Source organism: Sebastes umbrosus, chromosome 7 (genome assembly GCF_015220745.1).
Source record: "Sebastes umbrosus isolate fSebUmb1 chromosome 7, fSebUmb1.pri, whole genome shotgun sequence".
Classification (NCBI taxonomy): domain Eukaryota; kingdom Metazoa; phylum Chordata; class Actinopteri; order Perciformes; family Sebastidae; genus Sebastes; species Sebastes umbrosus.
The window spans coordinates 808584-825170 of record NC_051275.1 but is presented as its reverse complement, the minus strand read 5'-3'; the positions used below and the strand labels follow the sequence as shown (position 1 = coordinate 825170).

At 41.4% G+C, this 16587-nt stretch overlaps 1 protein-coding gene across 1 annotated transcript in view; it reads left to right on the top strand.

Annotated features, from left to right (window-relative positions):
- Positions 1 to 14810, top strand: part of p4ha3 (prolyl 4-hydroxylase, alpha polypeptide III) — a 67925-nt gene extending 53115 nt beyond the window's left edge. Inside the window, exons 2-11 of the mRNA XM_037775631.1 lie at positions 1355 to 1504; positions 1573 to 1624; positions 1787 to 1950; positions 5325 to 5501; positions 9193 to 9257; positions 9387 to 9546; positions 9669 to 9731; positions 11685 to 11753; positions 13047 to 13143; positions 13669 to 14810. Coding sequence (XP_037631559.1) covers positions 1355 to 1504; positions 1573 to 1624; positions 1787 to 1950; positions 5325 to 5501; positions 9193 to 9257; positions 9387 to 9546; positions 9669 to 9731; positions 11685 to 11753; positions 13047 to 13143; positions 13669 to 13739 — 1068 coding nt within the window. The 3' untranslated portion in view covers positions 13740 to 14810. The remainder of the gene's footprint in view (positions 1 to 1354; positions 1505 to 1572; positions 1625 to 1786; positions 1951 to 5324; positions 5502 to 9192; positions 9258 to 9386; positions 9547 to 9668; positions 9732 to 11684; positions 11754 to 13046; positions 13144 to 13668) is intronic.
- The last annotated feature ends 1777 nt before the right edge of the window (positions 14811 to 16587 follow it).

The following is a 16587-nucleotide window of genomic DNA, read 5'->3' as shown; positions in this document are numbered from 1 at the left end:
CGCCCGTGATTTGCATAAAGTAGCCAGGACTTCAACTTTATGCAAATGAGGAGCGGGCTTCCTGCTCGCCTAGTCTCTCGAATCGCGACGCCACGCTACCAGAATGCATTGCGCGGCTGCTTGCATAGACAATGAATGGGGAGCGTGGAAAGCACGGAACCTGTGGACACGTACCATTAAATGTGGAGAGGGTGTCTTCCTCCCAGACTGAAACTGGGAGCTAGTTCCACAGAAGAGCTTGATAGCTGAAGGCTCTGGCTCCCATTCTACTTTTGGAGACTCTAGGAACCTCAAGTAACCCTGCTGCATTCTGGGAGCGCAGTGCTCTACTGGGGTAATAGGGTACTATGAGCTCTTTATAAATGATAGGCCCTGACCGTTTAGCGCTTTGTACATGCTTTCTTAAAACGAATCTGCATTAACACATTATTATCGTGTTAACATTGACAGCCCTAATTTGAAAATGTAATGAGCATTTTTCACTATTTTATAGTCTAAACAATGAATCAAATAACCGACAAAATGATCACACATTAATCAATAATGGAAATAATCATAAGTTGCAGCCCTGGATGAGACAAACTGGACAGAAAATAACTATTACATTACTCTGAAAAATAAAACAAGTTATTACATCACATCCTGTATTCAAGTCACGTAATGCTGCTCTCATTATAACCTTAATTTAATCAGGTAATGTCTTTAAGATCAAGATCTCTTTAGCAAGAGAGACCTGAGTACAGCAGAAGAAATAAGACACACAACAAAATGCAGTCGGCCAAACACACGCACATCAGAACCAATCCCAGACACAGTCTCTGGACAGGTCCACAATAAAAAGGTTGAATTCATCCAGTGGGATACTTTCAAGTTTTAATGTCTCATACTGTCTGTGTTGATTATCTACAGTATTTCACCTCACGTTTTTACATTCCTCCTACCTGCCATCAGTGGAAAATGCCATTTTCTTAGTAATTCAAGGAGTAGTTGATGTAGCCAAATGGTTTGGCCCAAAGGTGGCCTAAATCCATCATGCCAGGGTGACAAAATTACGCCGGCTGAATGACGAGATAGAACTGGCTGAAGAGACTGGTCTGATTGTGGCTGCTGCCAGTAGGCAGCAGCCACAATCAGACCAGTCTCCAGCTTTACTAAGCTAGACAGACTGACTGCTGCTAACTAGATGTGACCCCGAAACTTAGCCAAATCTGGCAGCCGTGTGTGTACATGGACCAGAGCCGGCTGACATTCGGTCCTCCAGTCTAGTGTCTGAACACATCCGAACATGCCAACACTTTGGAATTATGTTCTATCAAATCCTAATTAAAAGTAACCCAGGTGTTATTTTACGCAGGTGGCCTACGAGCAGGAAGACTACTACCACTCTGTGCAGTGGTTGGAGGAGTCGGTGCGTCTCTTCAGGGGAACAAGAGGCGAGTGGAGCCCTGAGAATGAAGGGACTTTAGAGGACGCTCTGGATCACTTGGCCTTCTCTCACTTTAAAGTAAGTAGAGGGACACTTTGGAAGGCGATTGATGATTGCACTGCCCTAAATTCCTCTCATTGTTTCAGACAGGAAACGTCTCCTACGCTCTCAGTTTATCTCAGGAGTTGCTGCATCATGGTAGTTATTTTTATTGAACTTGTCCCTTTCCTTTTATCCTGTCTGTGATGCATAAAAACCCCTCTTAACTTCTGTGAACTCGCCTGAACTGACTTACTGAAGCCTGTACTGTGATGAAGAAACATGCCATATAATGTAAAGTATTCACACGTTTCTTCTCAGATCCAATGAATGGAAGAGTTTTGCAGAATGTTGAGAAATACGAGAAGCTGCTGGTGACGAGTCCACCGACATCAGTCAGGGTCGACAGGCTGAGGAGACCCACCTCTAACTATTTAAGGACCAGGGACACTTACGAGAGACTCTGCCAGACCCAAGGCTCTCAGGTATTCATCACATCCAATCATTCCGGGTTTTTTTGGTTAAGTTTTTCCTTATCCGATGTGAGGGTTGAACTGTCAAGGACAGAGGGTGTCGTATCCTGTACAGATTGTAAAGTCCCCCGAGGCAAATTTGTGATTTGTGATTTTGGGCTATACAAATAAAATTGACTTGACTTACGGTGTATTAGGAAAATATCTGGAACGGATCAGGGATAAGTTAATACAACAACCAGAGTATTATAATTGTATAATACCACCCAAATTTGCAATTGAATTCTGCTCTTTAAAATGCACATATTCCTTCAGAGACATACCAATAAATCAGTTTTCTCATATGTTGTTCATCTGCTGTTGTACATTTAAGTCCATGTTAGAGTTCAGCATAGCCAGCAGTGAGTTATGTCTTCCTGCTGGATGTGTAATGTTAAAGGGTAGAATGTTACATGTAGAAAAAGAAAATTAGTATTTTCCTGTGTCTGGTTATATACTGGAAAGACAAAGTTCGGAAACTTGTGTTTGGTGGATTATTTCTCTGTTGTTACAATGCTAATTGGCATTGTATTTTACATCGTTGGAAAGCCTGTTTATTTACCTTCACAATGATGTCCAACTTGTAAGGATCATGCACTTGTGGGATGAGCAGCACAGCTGATTATGTGGGTAGGGCCCAAGAAAAATGTTCCAAAATGCTCTGCCAATGGTAAACAGTGTATTCTCATAAGGCTACCAGGAAGCCTGCAATGACTGCCCTTCACCGTCAGGCCCATTTGCGCTGGTGTCGACAACACAGACAATGGAACCTGAACATGTGGGGGAATGTCATGTTCAGTGATGAGTCCAGGTTCTGTCTGCGAAAGTTGGATGGCCGGGTCAAAGTATGGAGATGACGTGGAGAACGCTATGCTGATTGTTGCACCGATGGAGTAACAGCTTTTGGTGGGGGCAGTGTCATGGTGTGGGGCGGCATCTCCCTCACTTGCAAAACAAGGCTTGTCATCATTGAAGGCCATGTCAATGCAGTGAGATATCAGGATGAGATTCTGCAGCCAGTGCCTGATGTGGAGATCCACAATCTGGCACCTAACTTCATCATCCAAGAAAACAACGCTCGCCCCCACAGAGCCAGGGTTATCACAGACTACCTCCACAATGTGGGAGTAGAGAGAATGGAATGGCCTGCCAAGAGTCCAGACCTCAATCCAATTCAACACTTGTAGGATCAGCTTGGGCGTGCTGTACGTGTTAGAGTGACCAACACAACCTCGCTGGCTGACCTGCAACGAATCCTGGTTGAGGAATGGAACGCCATCCCACAGCAACATGTGACCTGGTTGGTGACCAGCATGAGGAGGAGGTGCCAGGCTGTTGTGGCTGCTTATCGATCTTCCACCGCTACTGAGGCTCCTGACAGTGTATTAAATGAATAAAGTGTAAAATTGCCAATATGTCTTGTTTGTTCCTTGTTACTGATAGAGAGTTCAATCATCCAATCCAGCAAACAACTCAAAACAAGAGTCAATACCAACAGGAGAATACACTGATTACCATTGACGGAGCATTTTGGCAAATTTTTCTTGGGCGCTACCCACATAATCAGCTGTGCTGCTCATCCCACAAGTGCATGATCCTTACAAGTTGGACATCATTGCGAAGGTAAATAAACAGGCTTTCCAACGATGTAAAATACAATGCCAATTAGCATTGTAACAACAGAGAAATAATCGACCAAACACAAGTTTCCAAACTTTGTTTTTCCAGTTTATTTGCAATTCCAGAGCATAGTTTATTTATATATATTTTTTTATTTAAATCACATTAGGATTCAAACAAGAGCCTACAGACATGTTAGTGGCTCTTAGGCACAGCTGTGCTTTGAGCTAAATGCTAACGTCAGCATGCTCCCATGACAATGTTAACATGCTGATGTTTATTATGTTGGTGACCATTTAGTGTGTTAGCATGCTAATATTTGCTAATTAGCACCAAAGTGCGGCTGACTCTGATGGGAATGTCCCTAGTTTTGCGGGTATTTGGTCATAAACCAAAGTATTAGACAGATATGTGGACTCGAGTCACATGACTTTGACTCGAGTCACAAATTTAATGACTTTAGACTCTTTAGCCTTTTGACTTGAAAATACTTGATACCTTCCCCCAAGCCCAAAGATTGAAATGTACACCTATTTTATTTAAAATGTTTGCCATGAATCAATTAATTTCTCTTCTTTTCCTGAATCAACCAATCTGAAAGCATCCAATCAAGTTGCAGGAGAAAACCATGGAGAACTAATGTAAAGTTACTGAGTTCCAGTTGGAAAAGATGATACCAAAGATAATTTTGACACACATACAAAAACTATGCGGTTCTTAACAAAAAATGAATGTCAAATGCGGGGGTCGAAAATTATAGACGAAGATGCAAATGGCATTACATTTGATGAAGAGCGCATTATGACTTGTTTAGGATTCAAAACTCAAAGTTTAGCACTTGGGACTTGACTTGGGACTTGAGTGAAAAGACTTGAGACTTACTTGTGACTTCCGAAACAATGACTTGGTCCTACCTTTGGTACTCTGACCTGATGATGGCGTTAAGTAATGGTAAATGGACTTGCATTTATATAGCGCTTTTTTAGTCTTCCGACCACTCAAAGCTCTTTACACTACATATCAGCATTCACCCATTCACACGTGGCTATGCTGAACTCTAACATGGACTTAAATGTACAACAGCAGATGAACAACATATGAGAAAATTGATTTATTGGTATGTCTCTGAAGGAATATGTGCATTTTAAAGAGCAGAAGCTGCTAGGGTGCCAACTTTGCCCATCAGGATCTAATCTAAATACTCATTCACATCAACCAGGAGCAATTTGAGGTTCAGTTTCTTGCTCAAGGACACATCGACATGTGACTCGGAGCAGCCGGGGATCGAACCACCGACCTTTCGATTGGTGAACAACCTGTCCACAGCCGCCCCGTATAGTATAAGTAAAAGTGATTACCACATTCAATAGGATTCATTCTCTCAGTGTCATAAACACCTGTACCAAATTTCATGGCAGTTCGTCCAATTGTTGTCAAGATATTTCACTAAAAAACTAAAAATGTGAACCAAAGTCAGTAGGCTTCATCCTCTGGAGATCATGAATGTCTGTACAGAAAAACATCAGCAATCTATCCAATAGTTGTTGAGATATTTCAGTCTGAACCAAAGTGGTAGAATTACATTTTCAAGTTTCAGCCCATCCAAGACGTTGTAATGGGAATTTCCTTGGCCATAAAAAGACTATTATTATTCTAAAGCTATTGTGTGGAGAGAGAACAATGTTTGCAGACGAAATTCTTGCTTTGATGTCTGTTTCTCTTAGCAGCCGATGCATTTTGAAAACCCCAGACTATTCTGCGACTACTTCACCAACGGGAACCCTGGACTGCTGCTGCTGCCGGTGAGACGTGAAGTGCTGAGCCTGCAGCCGTATGTGGTCCTGTACCACAACTTCATCACTGACTCAGAGGCTGAGGACATCAAGATGACTGCCCAGCCAGGAGTGAGTGCAACTTCCTCAACACCTCATCACAATAAAATGAAAAGCACATCCCTCCATTACGTCAGCTTTTTAGGAATTAAGAAAAGGAGCCATGATTTTACAGTCAACACTGCTTTTTTTTGTTAATCCAATTAGGTCGTCAAATGGTTTTGTAATTCACTGAGTTTTCTCTCATGGGAATCACAAAAAGTGGAGCTGGAGGAGTTTAAGAGAGTCTGTTGAAGATTGTTGAACTCAACAAATAGACGAACCACGTTAGAGAATAAATCATTTTGCCATGTGAATGTCGTATACCTTAATCTCACATTGAGGAATCAGGTCTATTAAGACCCGGTTACCTGCAATTACCAGGGATATTGGGCCTCATGCAGGAAGCGATATACAAACAAATTGCCTCTTATTTTTGTTTGTATCCACGATTTCTTCTCATATATAATATTTAGGGGGCGTTACCTATGCTAACACATGTCCTTATATAATGTTTAGGGGCATTACCTATGTTAACACATGTCCTTATATAATGTTTAGGGGCGTTACCTATGTTAACACATGTCCTTATATAATGTTTAGGGGCGTTACCTATGTTAACACATGTCCTTATATAGTGTTTAGGGGGCGTTACCTATGCTAACACATGTCCTTATATAGTGTTTAGGGGGCGTTACCTATGCTAACACATGTCCTTATATAGTGTTTAGGGCGTTACCTATGCTAACACATGTCCTTATATAATGTTTAGGGGTGTTACCTATGTTAACACATGTCCTTATATAGTGTTAAGGGGACGTTACCTATGCTAACACATGTCCTTATATAATGTTAAGGGGCGTTACCTATGCTAATAAACATTCGGCCACACGCCTGTAATTTCTGATCAAGTGCGATTCATCATTCTGGGTGAGAGCAGATATGGATGGTTAAGAACATTTGGTGCATCTGGACTTGATTTCTCTTATTTTTTCTCTTAACAGAAAATTAAGAGAAAGTAGAAGAGAAATTTATGAAAATGTTGCTGCATGAGACCCATTGTTTTATATTTGTCCTTGTTCATATCAGGATATATTATGTCTTTGTGGTGTTCCACCAGGAAACTGCCCTCTGTTGATGTTAGCTTTGCTGGTATCACTGTTATTTCAGGTGGTTTCCCAACCCATGGACATCTGCCCAGATGTTAGCTTTCCATTAAGTGTAATGAAAATTGGTAGAATTTGAGCAGGACTATAAAATTGTCATTTCACTTATAGTGCAATGTCAAAAGGAGATATTGACTATGGCCTCTGTCCTAAAGTGGACCTCACATTTTAAATCCATCTTTAATACACTGTCTTCAAGACGGCGCACAGTACAGTATATAATTGAAACTGTTATCCCCGAGCTGTGCGTTGGCAGGGACACTACAGCTGATCTCTACTGACTGAGATAAGATCAATACTCACAAGGTGTCACTTAGCATGTTCTGATACTGGTCATCCACCACATCTTCATCACAGATATTATGTTGAATGCTTTCTTTGTCTCTTACTCGCAGCATCCAATTGCATAGCTGCGTATTCAGCTGCGTTCGTATCGTTTGTCTCAACTTAAGTTTGCACTTCTAGGAGGCAGTGAAGCTTTTGAATGTTTAAAAACTTAAACAAGGCTTTTATCGTTTTCAGTGGTGGACAAGTACATTTACTCAAGTTCTGTAATGAATTAAACATTTGAGGTACTTTTACTACATAGACCATGTGTGTATGGACCAACTACGACAGTAAAATGCTGCTTTCAAATCAATGCATCTGGAACAATAATCCAATTATGTAATATATATATATTACATAATTGGATTATTGTTCCAGATGCATTGATTTGAAAGCAGCATTTTACTGTCGTAGTTGGTCCATACACATAACAGTATGGGGCCATTATGCATAATGAGTACTTTGTGTTTTGATGTTTTAAGTACATTTTGCTGATTATACTTTGTTGAGTGCATTGAAAAGGAGAATTAGTCAAAGTCAAGGGGCAACATTGTGCTACAAGTTCTTGATAGATTGAAATTATTTTTATCGTATTAAGAGTAAATGTGCCTATAAAAGCATATTTTTTGTAACCATGCATATGTTACTTAGTAATTTGCTGTGCTGTGGGTCTTGCTGGTTGCTGGGGTCTAAGCCAACCTTTTCCTACTGGAAAGAGCTTATGGAGGAAGAGTTGGTCTGCCTCCAAACATTTAGCAAGGCTTAAAGGAATGAGGGATGCATTACTGTAAAAACTTGGCTGAGCGCCTTAAACTGTCCAAATAACCCCGCTGGGCTCCACTGGTAAATATTCAGTCCACTATCATGGAGCCTCAGCATCTATATGAAAGCAACCATCACCTCTCTGCACATCTAAAGGAACGCTACAGTGCCGGGTCCTCAGAGCTGACTCACTTACTCTAGGGAATATTTGGTGGGCTTACTCAATTGGTGCCCTATAGTTTCTGTGAGGTTTTGGCATTGTTCAATGAGTTTTCCAGCCTGCGCTCAGATGGAAACCCCTGTATTTATTTCATCATTATGTCAGCCTGTGGCTTTATTGAAAACAGGCCCAGGGTACGGTATTAGTTTGGAGCAGCATTCGTTAACCACAAGCATAGTTTACACTTTGTCCATACTGGATCCCAGAGCCCTTAACACAGGTCTGTTGTTTGGAGTTAATACATCTGTCATTGTATTGCGTTCTTGATGATTAATTGATGTGTGAAATAATAAGTTATTGGCACGATTTGTACAATTTTTCCTCTTTTGTGTAAGCCCTTTAGAGTAGAGAGTGACGTACAGTAATGTCACTCATGGCCATAAGGTGCCTGGATGTCATCAGGAGTTTGATCTGCAAAATGAATCAGAATCAGTTACCAGTTTTCTGCATTGTACCAATTTATGTGCCCGTTGCAAATCGGAAAACGTACGACATAAGCAGAATACAGTGTGACGATTCTGCAGTCCAAATAAATCACTGAGGCTCAACTTTAAGAAGGACAGACTCCCCAAGACTCCCTTCCAGACTGAGACTTTGAGGTGACAAGTTGAAGATAAGATGAAACTTAAAACTAATACCTGTAGGGGAAGGAGGTAATCTGAACTCCATAACTCCCCCAACCCCCAACAAAATTGGACATGCAAGATTAGAAGAATAATGGAAGTCCATCTTAGCAGCTTTTTGAATCCCCATTCTTGATTTTCTCATATCTGCTCTCAGTTTTTATTTGGACACATCATTACCTCCACCAAGGCCGAAGGCCTAGGAAGGAGGTTACGTTTTCACCGGCGTTGGTTTGTCCGTTTGGATGATTACTCCAAAAGTCCGCGATGGATTTGAATGACATTTTTTGGAGGGGTGGGGTGTGGCACATTGAACAATCCATTCGATTTTGGTGGCGATCCGGGTCATGATCCGGCTTCGTTTTTTTTTTTTTAATAACTCCACTCAGCCTGTGCATTAACACCACAGGCTTTAAGACATGCGCAGTGTGACTGATGACGCAGTCATAATGCAGCGGGAGGGAGCAACATACATGGCACCTGCCTTGGCGGAGGTCTACGCTCTCCGAGTTCACTTCTAGTTGGAACATGTTTTCATGCTGCCTGCAGCAGCTGGACATCAGAGCTCGGCTGCTGTAACAATCACAGCCTCATAAAATGTATTTTTTTCTGTCTTTGCTGAGAAGTTGAGGCGATCTGTCGTGGCAGCTGGAGAGAAACAAGCAACGGCAGAATATCGCATCAGCAAGAGGTACAAATGACTTAGTTACTTATAAGACTTGTGGTAGTTATTAATTAAACTTAAACCACTTGACGGTGTGCAAATGATGGTAGGTATACTTTGAATGCTCAAGAATTTATTAATATGTCTTATTTCTAGTGCATGGCTGAAGGGCTCAGCACACCCAACTGTTGTGAAGCTGGACCGCAAGATCTCCATGCTCACAGGTCTGAATGTGAAGCATCCGTATGGCGAGTACCTCCAAGTAGTGAATTATGGGATTGGTGGCCATTATGAGCCTCACTTTGACCACGCTACAGTAAGTTGATTGCTTGTTTAACAATTTCCAACACTTTATTATATTGCTACTTACAGTATATCCTCTGCATGTTGTCTGTGCTTACACTAATCATAATTATATCAACTATTTACATTCTCCAGTCGCCTTCAAGTCCCGTGTTCAAGCTGAAAACTGGGAATCGAGTGGCAACCTTGATGATATATGTGAGTGAAGTCTGCCTCTATGACCCTGCATGACCCAGATAGCAAGCCAAAGGTTCTTGGGCAGGTTCCTGTTCCTGCTACTCCAAAGTCTTCCTGTAATTAAAAACACAGAGGTCAGGTCTTTGCCATGAATGCTGCAAGACTTTGGAACAGCCTGCCTGAGAAACTGGCCTAGATGTGACCTCAGGGCTTCAATTACACTTTTATAGATGTTCTGTCAAACAACAAACTCAAACCCAACTCTAGTGTTTGTGTCTGGCCTCTATTATAACAGCCTACTTCTATGTTTTGGTTTACATGCTTTAATGTTAAAAAGCTTTTCCCTTACCAGCTGTGCTGCAACACCTGTTTTCAACCTCTTTCTGAAATACTCTGTTTGAGCTCCGCCACCCCCAAAAAAAGCCCAGTCTGCTCTGATTGGTCAGCTGGCAAACTGTTGTGATTGGTCAAACTGTTTGGACTCCACTCCAGCTCCACTCTAACTAGCTTTGTTTTAGGGTGTGCCAAACTAGCTGCTAGGCAGGTTGTTACGTTGTTAACGAAAATGAAAAGTGTACAAACACCAACTTCAAACTACTTTCTAACAGAAAGCGTGACTTAACTCTACCACTCAACACTCTAGCAATAAACACTCTTAAATAACTCAGCTTAAATCTACTGCTCCACAGACACAGCGATAACAATCTTTAACACTGTGAAACAACTCTGCTGAATCCAGCATACACTAGTCAACCACTGTCGACTCAAACCACAAGACACACGGTAACTCCATACTGCCGTTTGGCCCACTGGCACCGTACGCTCCTCTCTCCCGGCCTCTTATCCTCCCGGCCCTGATTGGCGATTTGGTGCAGCCGTGTGCTTCCATTAACAGCAGCTGCACAGGGGGGAGGGCGGCACCTGAGGAGACACAGGAGAGGGCACAAAAACACAAAACACACGCAACACGACACGGCACGTAACACAGGTATTATGCGAATGTGTTACTTTGTGACATCACCATGTTATGAAAGAAAAGGCGGGACTTTAAGCAAGGCGTTTCAGGCATGGATGTATTTAAAGAACTGGATCCAGCGTTGGAGGCGGTGCCCCGGTCATTCCTATGCGAGTTGCTCAGTGGCGCATGAAGCTATGGCTCGACTTCCGTCTGGAAAAGTACCCGGATCTTGGCGCAGTAGCATCCGAGATGATTGGCGGAGTAGCATCCGCTCGGTCACATGACTCGGTCACGGGGTCCCAACGTCACGCCGTCGTCACGGCTTGCACTCCAGCCTCGGTCTGGGTCTCATTCACATGAACGGAGGAAGGAAAATAACTCTGGATTCAGCTGTTAGTGCGTTTTACAACTTTAAAAACTTTTTTAAATAAGGACTATTAGAGTGTTCGTACTGGGGAGTTGCTTCACCTCAAAAAAAATGTTCCACTGAGTTACAGACGTCTCTTTCCCAATGTAAGTCTATGGGAAAAAGTCTTTTTGGGCCCAATGCATCACGTGACAAACTCGGAAGTTGTACTACTGCCGTTTGGCCACTACGAAAGTCAGGATCGACGACCAGCGCACTTCCTGGGGGCTTGATTTCAGGCAGTTGAGGAGCAGTGTTTCTGTGGGGGGGGGGGGGAACTCCCTTTGGCCTAGACTTTGGGCTTTGTAACTTTGCAGACCTTTTACATGCACAAAAAACTATATAACACCCTAAAGGATAAGGAGAATGCACAAATGCGTAATAAATCCCTTTTAAAAGCCATTTTTTTTATGACTAATCTGTAATCATATATTATTAGTATTACTATTGTCATTAAGAATCTCATGAGAAGATTTGAGTAAAATTGGATAGTGGTTTAAATAAAAGAACAGCTTTTTGTGAGGCTTTGAAAACAGCAGACAGAGTGGCTTTTCATAACACGAGCACATAAACACAAGACACAACTCTGAAGGAATGTCCTTTTCCACAGCTCAGCTCTGTCGAGGCAGGTGGGTCCACAGCCTTCATCTACGGCAACTTCAGCGTCCCCGTCATGGAGGTAAACACTGTCTACGATGAGCTGAAAGCAGCCTCTCTTGTCTTCATGTCATTTCTTACCTCAAGCTATATTATTTTCACCTCACTCTGCGCCTCGCTCACATTCTCTGGTGCAGCTGTCAAAATGCTAAAAGGTCAGATCATAGCAGCAACAGCCATGAGATTCTTTTTAACCACAATACTGCTATTGTGTAGTGGACCCTCAGTGGAGTTTGAAAAATGAGCTGCAGTGGAAGGTTTACCAGGCCATCCCCGGGTTTAACCTCTCACCTTTCATTTTATTGAGATCTCACTTGGCTGTTTATACAGAAAATAACTGATCCTCATCAACAGATCAAATTACCAATAATATAGTCATGCTTGAAATACAGCTCTACATGTGATATTTAGATTAAAGCTGAATAAAATAATCTATTATGATTATCGATAAAGATTGTTTAGCTGAATTTTCAATACATACAACATGCCGTAGTTTTAGCTTCTCATGAGTGAGGATTTTCTAATTTTCTGAAAATCTTGTCGGTCAAACAAAACAATTGTGAAATTGTGACGGGCATTTTTCGAGATAATAACGCGTCAACGCAAATTCGTTTGAACACCACTAATTTCAACTTGAGATATTTTAGGTTGTAGCGAGCTTAGTTTTAAAGTAGAGGAAGAAGATACTGAAGATAATGGCATCATGAAACTTGAAAACCTAAAGAATTAATCGGTATCAACCATGTCATAGTAGCTTGTCGCAAAGGAGGCTAAATAACGCTCCAAAGTTATGCAAAATTTTGGTGAGGAAAAACTCTCATGGCCATTTTCAAAGGGGTCCCTTGACCTCTGACCTCAAGATATATGAATATAAATGGGTTCTATGGGGCATGTCATAGTCAATTCAGCACACTGACAGTTGTTGTTGCCTGTTGGGCTACAGTTTGCCATGTTATGATTTGAGAATATTTTATTATGCTAGATTTGGGACAATGTTTGTCATTGTTTTGTGTTGTTAATTGATTTCCAATAATAAAATATATACATACATTTGCATAAAGCAGCATATTGCCCACTCCCATGTTGATAATAGTATTAAATACTTGACATATCTCTCTTTAAAGGTACATTTTGAACAGATAAAAAATGTGTGATTAATTTGTGATTAATCATGATTAACTATGTACAATCATGCGATTAATCATGATTCAATATTTTTAATCGATTGACAGCCCTATTTGGTAATGAAAATAATTGTTAGTTGCAAATTTTCTAACTTATTGAAAGTGATTTTATATTGTTTTTCGTTTCACAGAAAGCTGCCATTTTCTGGTGGAATCTCCATAGAAATGGTCGAGGAGACGCAGACACGCTGCATGCTGGCTGCCCTGTGCTTATTGGGGATAAATGGGGTAAGAGTCAGTAGATCCAGTATGATGTAATGATGCTGTCTACGGGAGCCACAAAGTGATGTGAAAATAGCAAGGCACAGCAATTTATCCTTTTAAACAGATTAGGCTTTTCTGCATCATTATCATGGTCTGTTTCAAGTGTTCAGCTCTCCTGTCATACAGGAGCTAATGTGCAAGAGCTAGACAACATCTGTGCTGTATTATGCATTTAGAGATGTTACAAAGTTCAGACACCGAGCGCTCATCTTTGCGAGCTGAACATCTGCTGCCGGTTGGCCCAGAGCATGGGCTGAAATATGTGTTGGGGACCCAGCTAAACTAACAGAAGGTTATTAATCATCGCAAAGCAGCTGCAGAAACATTTTGTGCTTGTGTTTTGTTTAGCAGCCATATAGGCTGCATAATCACAAATACATTTTAAGGATTCAGACACAACTATCCAAATGTTTAAAAGATGCAAAGGAAAGAAAACTTTAATTTATGCATGTTTTTCTGTCATTGTTTACGTCTTTCTGTATGTTCCAGTGGCAAACAAATGGATCCATGAGCACGGCCAAGAGTTCCAACATCGCTGCAGCCTGAATCCTGAAGAGTGAGAGGGGTGGAGTGATAGCTGGGCCCCTTTGGAGTACAAGAGCCAGCCTCTACAATTGAGAGGCACATGTGCAGGCGGAGAGAGGGAGGGAGCCAGAAAGTGAGCACACAGGCAGGGGAGGCGAGAGCCGTTATGGGGCAGCCTGCATCTGTGATTGGAGCCCCGGGCCCCAGGGAGCCTGAAGTGTACGCTGCTGCAGTGGACATGGATAGCACAGGGCTGAGAGGCGGAGTAGAAGAGGACTGGCAATCAGCCCCCAGAGGCCAAATGCTCTCTTGCTCCTACTGGCCAGTTCCTGCAGATGGAGTGAGGCCTCTGCCCTTTGCACACTGTGCTGGTTTCAGTTAACTGAGCAAGGCTGTTTGCCTCTCCTGCTTGCTTAAAAACTGACATACTGTATATGCAGTCCTTTTCCTACACTGGGTCCACTCCAGGGTCTGTCATTACAAATCACACAGCTGTATGCAGACTCTCAGAACTTATTTCTAATGAGTAGATGCAGAAGTTTACAAAGATACCAAAATGTGCCTGAATCTACAGTGAAATGGGTATAAAAGGATTCACAAGGCATCTAGAATTTTCTATTTGTGTAGAAGTTTTGGATTTGAGTATTCAAGTCCATTTAGATGTGATAATACTTCCTTGAAGTGGTTTTAAAAGGTACCATAATGTGGTTTTGGTGGAAGTATCTTCTGTAATAGGCTATTTCAGACCTCAGACTGGTGCTATGAGTCAAAGGAACCAGTCATTATGAGTGTGCAGTCTGTTCCCAGCTGACTGACGATGTGGTCATTGCTGCCTGTGGGAGACTCGTTCAATAACTGGCTGTCTACTGGAACAGATGAACCAGATCTGTCGCCTCTTATTGAGCTTCAGAGGCCGGGTGTCATTAATCACGCTCTGCACGCCAACGTGATTGGGACACGTCTTCTCCAGACTTCATGTCTGAACTCACACAACCACCGCTGGCTGCATACCACTCAGATATCTCAGATATCTGTGTCTAAGTAGGTCATAACCCATCTTAAAAACAGAGTAAAGTGGACCAACAGTATTAAAATTCACTGTATGAGCTTGGGGACTAAGAGGCCTTTATATGTGACCTTATTTGGGGGGCATCCTGCAGATTGAATGAGGTCTGTGAGAGTGAAACATAGGGGGTTGACAGAGGAATAATCCTCTGCTTGCTCACAGTGATACAGACAGTATAGGTTTTTCCTTCCAGCTCCCCACAGTGTATACAAACAGACACGCTCACCAAGCACACACTGACACACAGCAAATGTAAGAACAGGCCGTATACTGGATGCATAGTGCACATTCCTGTGTGCACACCTAACAGAAGGACTTGATTTATTTTCCCTTGGATTTGATGGATAGCTTTTAGCTGCTTTCCTGAAGCTCTAATCTATTTCAATTGCAAGTATTGATGCCATTAAAAGACAGTTCTAGCTACATTTAGATTCACAACACTAAGTATCTGAGACCACAAGGTGTATAATATAAAAATGGACACAATCTTGTCAACAAGGTTTGCAACTACTTTGGCCATATTAATAGAACCACATATTGTAGCTACTAGTACAGATAAAGATACATTTTATGTCCTATGTCCATTGTTTTCCAGTTTGACTTGAGGCAACAGAGGTTCATGTCTACAATTTAAGATGCTTTTTTTCTACAATCAATCAGAAACAGAAGGGTTTATAGTAATATTTTCACAGGTCCAATTTACAACCTAAGGCCTGACTTTTCCTAGAATTCAAAGGGCTTTATTCTGCACTCTTCTGTATCACACCTCAGCGGCCCTCGCTGTTACCATGATCACCACAACAAACATGACTGCAGAGGGACTTTGTTGCTATGCTAGAGCGAAGTCCAAAACTACATAAAGCATACATGATTAGACCATATGTCTACCTCAAACATATTGTCAAATACATACTGTATATTAATTCGGCACAGTAAAAGGCAGAATTTTAATATGTTGGAACCATCCTAACTTGTAAAATATTTTGAGTTGATTACGTGTTCAGTGTCCAGTGATTGTGCACGACTGGAAAATAGACTTGAATACAATGCCGACCGACAGAGAAGCTGCAACAGCTAATAAGTGAAGCAGAAATACAGCAAGCCTCTTTAATCTCTGGTTGGAGAAAGAAAGAAAATCACATACATACTCCTGTTAGTGAGCGGCTTCGTAGAGTGATGGAGAGATCAGTGCTTCCCTCTGCTGGTGATGTAAAAGAAGGTTATATGGCGTTGGTGAAATCTGGAAATATTTGATCACTCTGTGATAATGTGTGGTGCTTTTAGCTTATTGTAAAGTTTCATAATAGTTTATAATGTTTTTATTTCATTTTTGTAGATGGAATTGAATGTCTTTCCTTCCAGTCTAAAAACATACAGGTTAGGTTAATAGGCGACTTTAAATTGCCCGTATGGTATGAATTTCATATTAATGTGGGTCACAATATGTGCAAATATAACACTGACATTTTTTAGATAAAGTTTTGGATACATTAATGGAATTGCACTCATGTTTAAATGTTTGTACTGTCTTGTTTAAATGTTTGTACTGTCTTGTATTGTTTTATTTGATTGCCTCTTTTTTTCCCCTTGCCAACAAATGTGGCCACATAATTCCAATAAATAAAAATAAAGTCTAAATGATGTGTCAGATTGCAGTTTGGTGGTCAAATGTGAGCAAATTAAACAAGAGAATGTGTTTCACTATTTAAAACTGAAACTCAAAACCTAAAGCTGAGATAAAATGGTCGATAATTGTAACTTAAATTCTAAGTTCTACTTTTTATAAGCCATTTAATATACGGTAGGGCCGATAATAT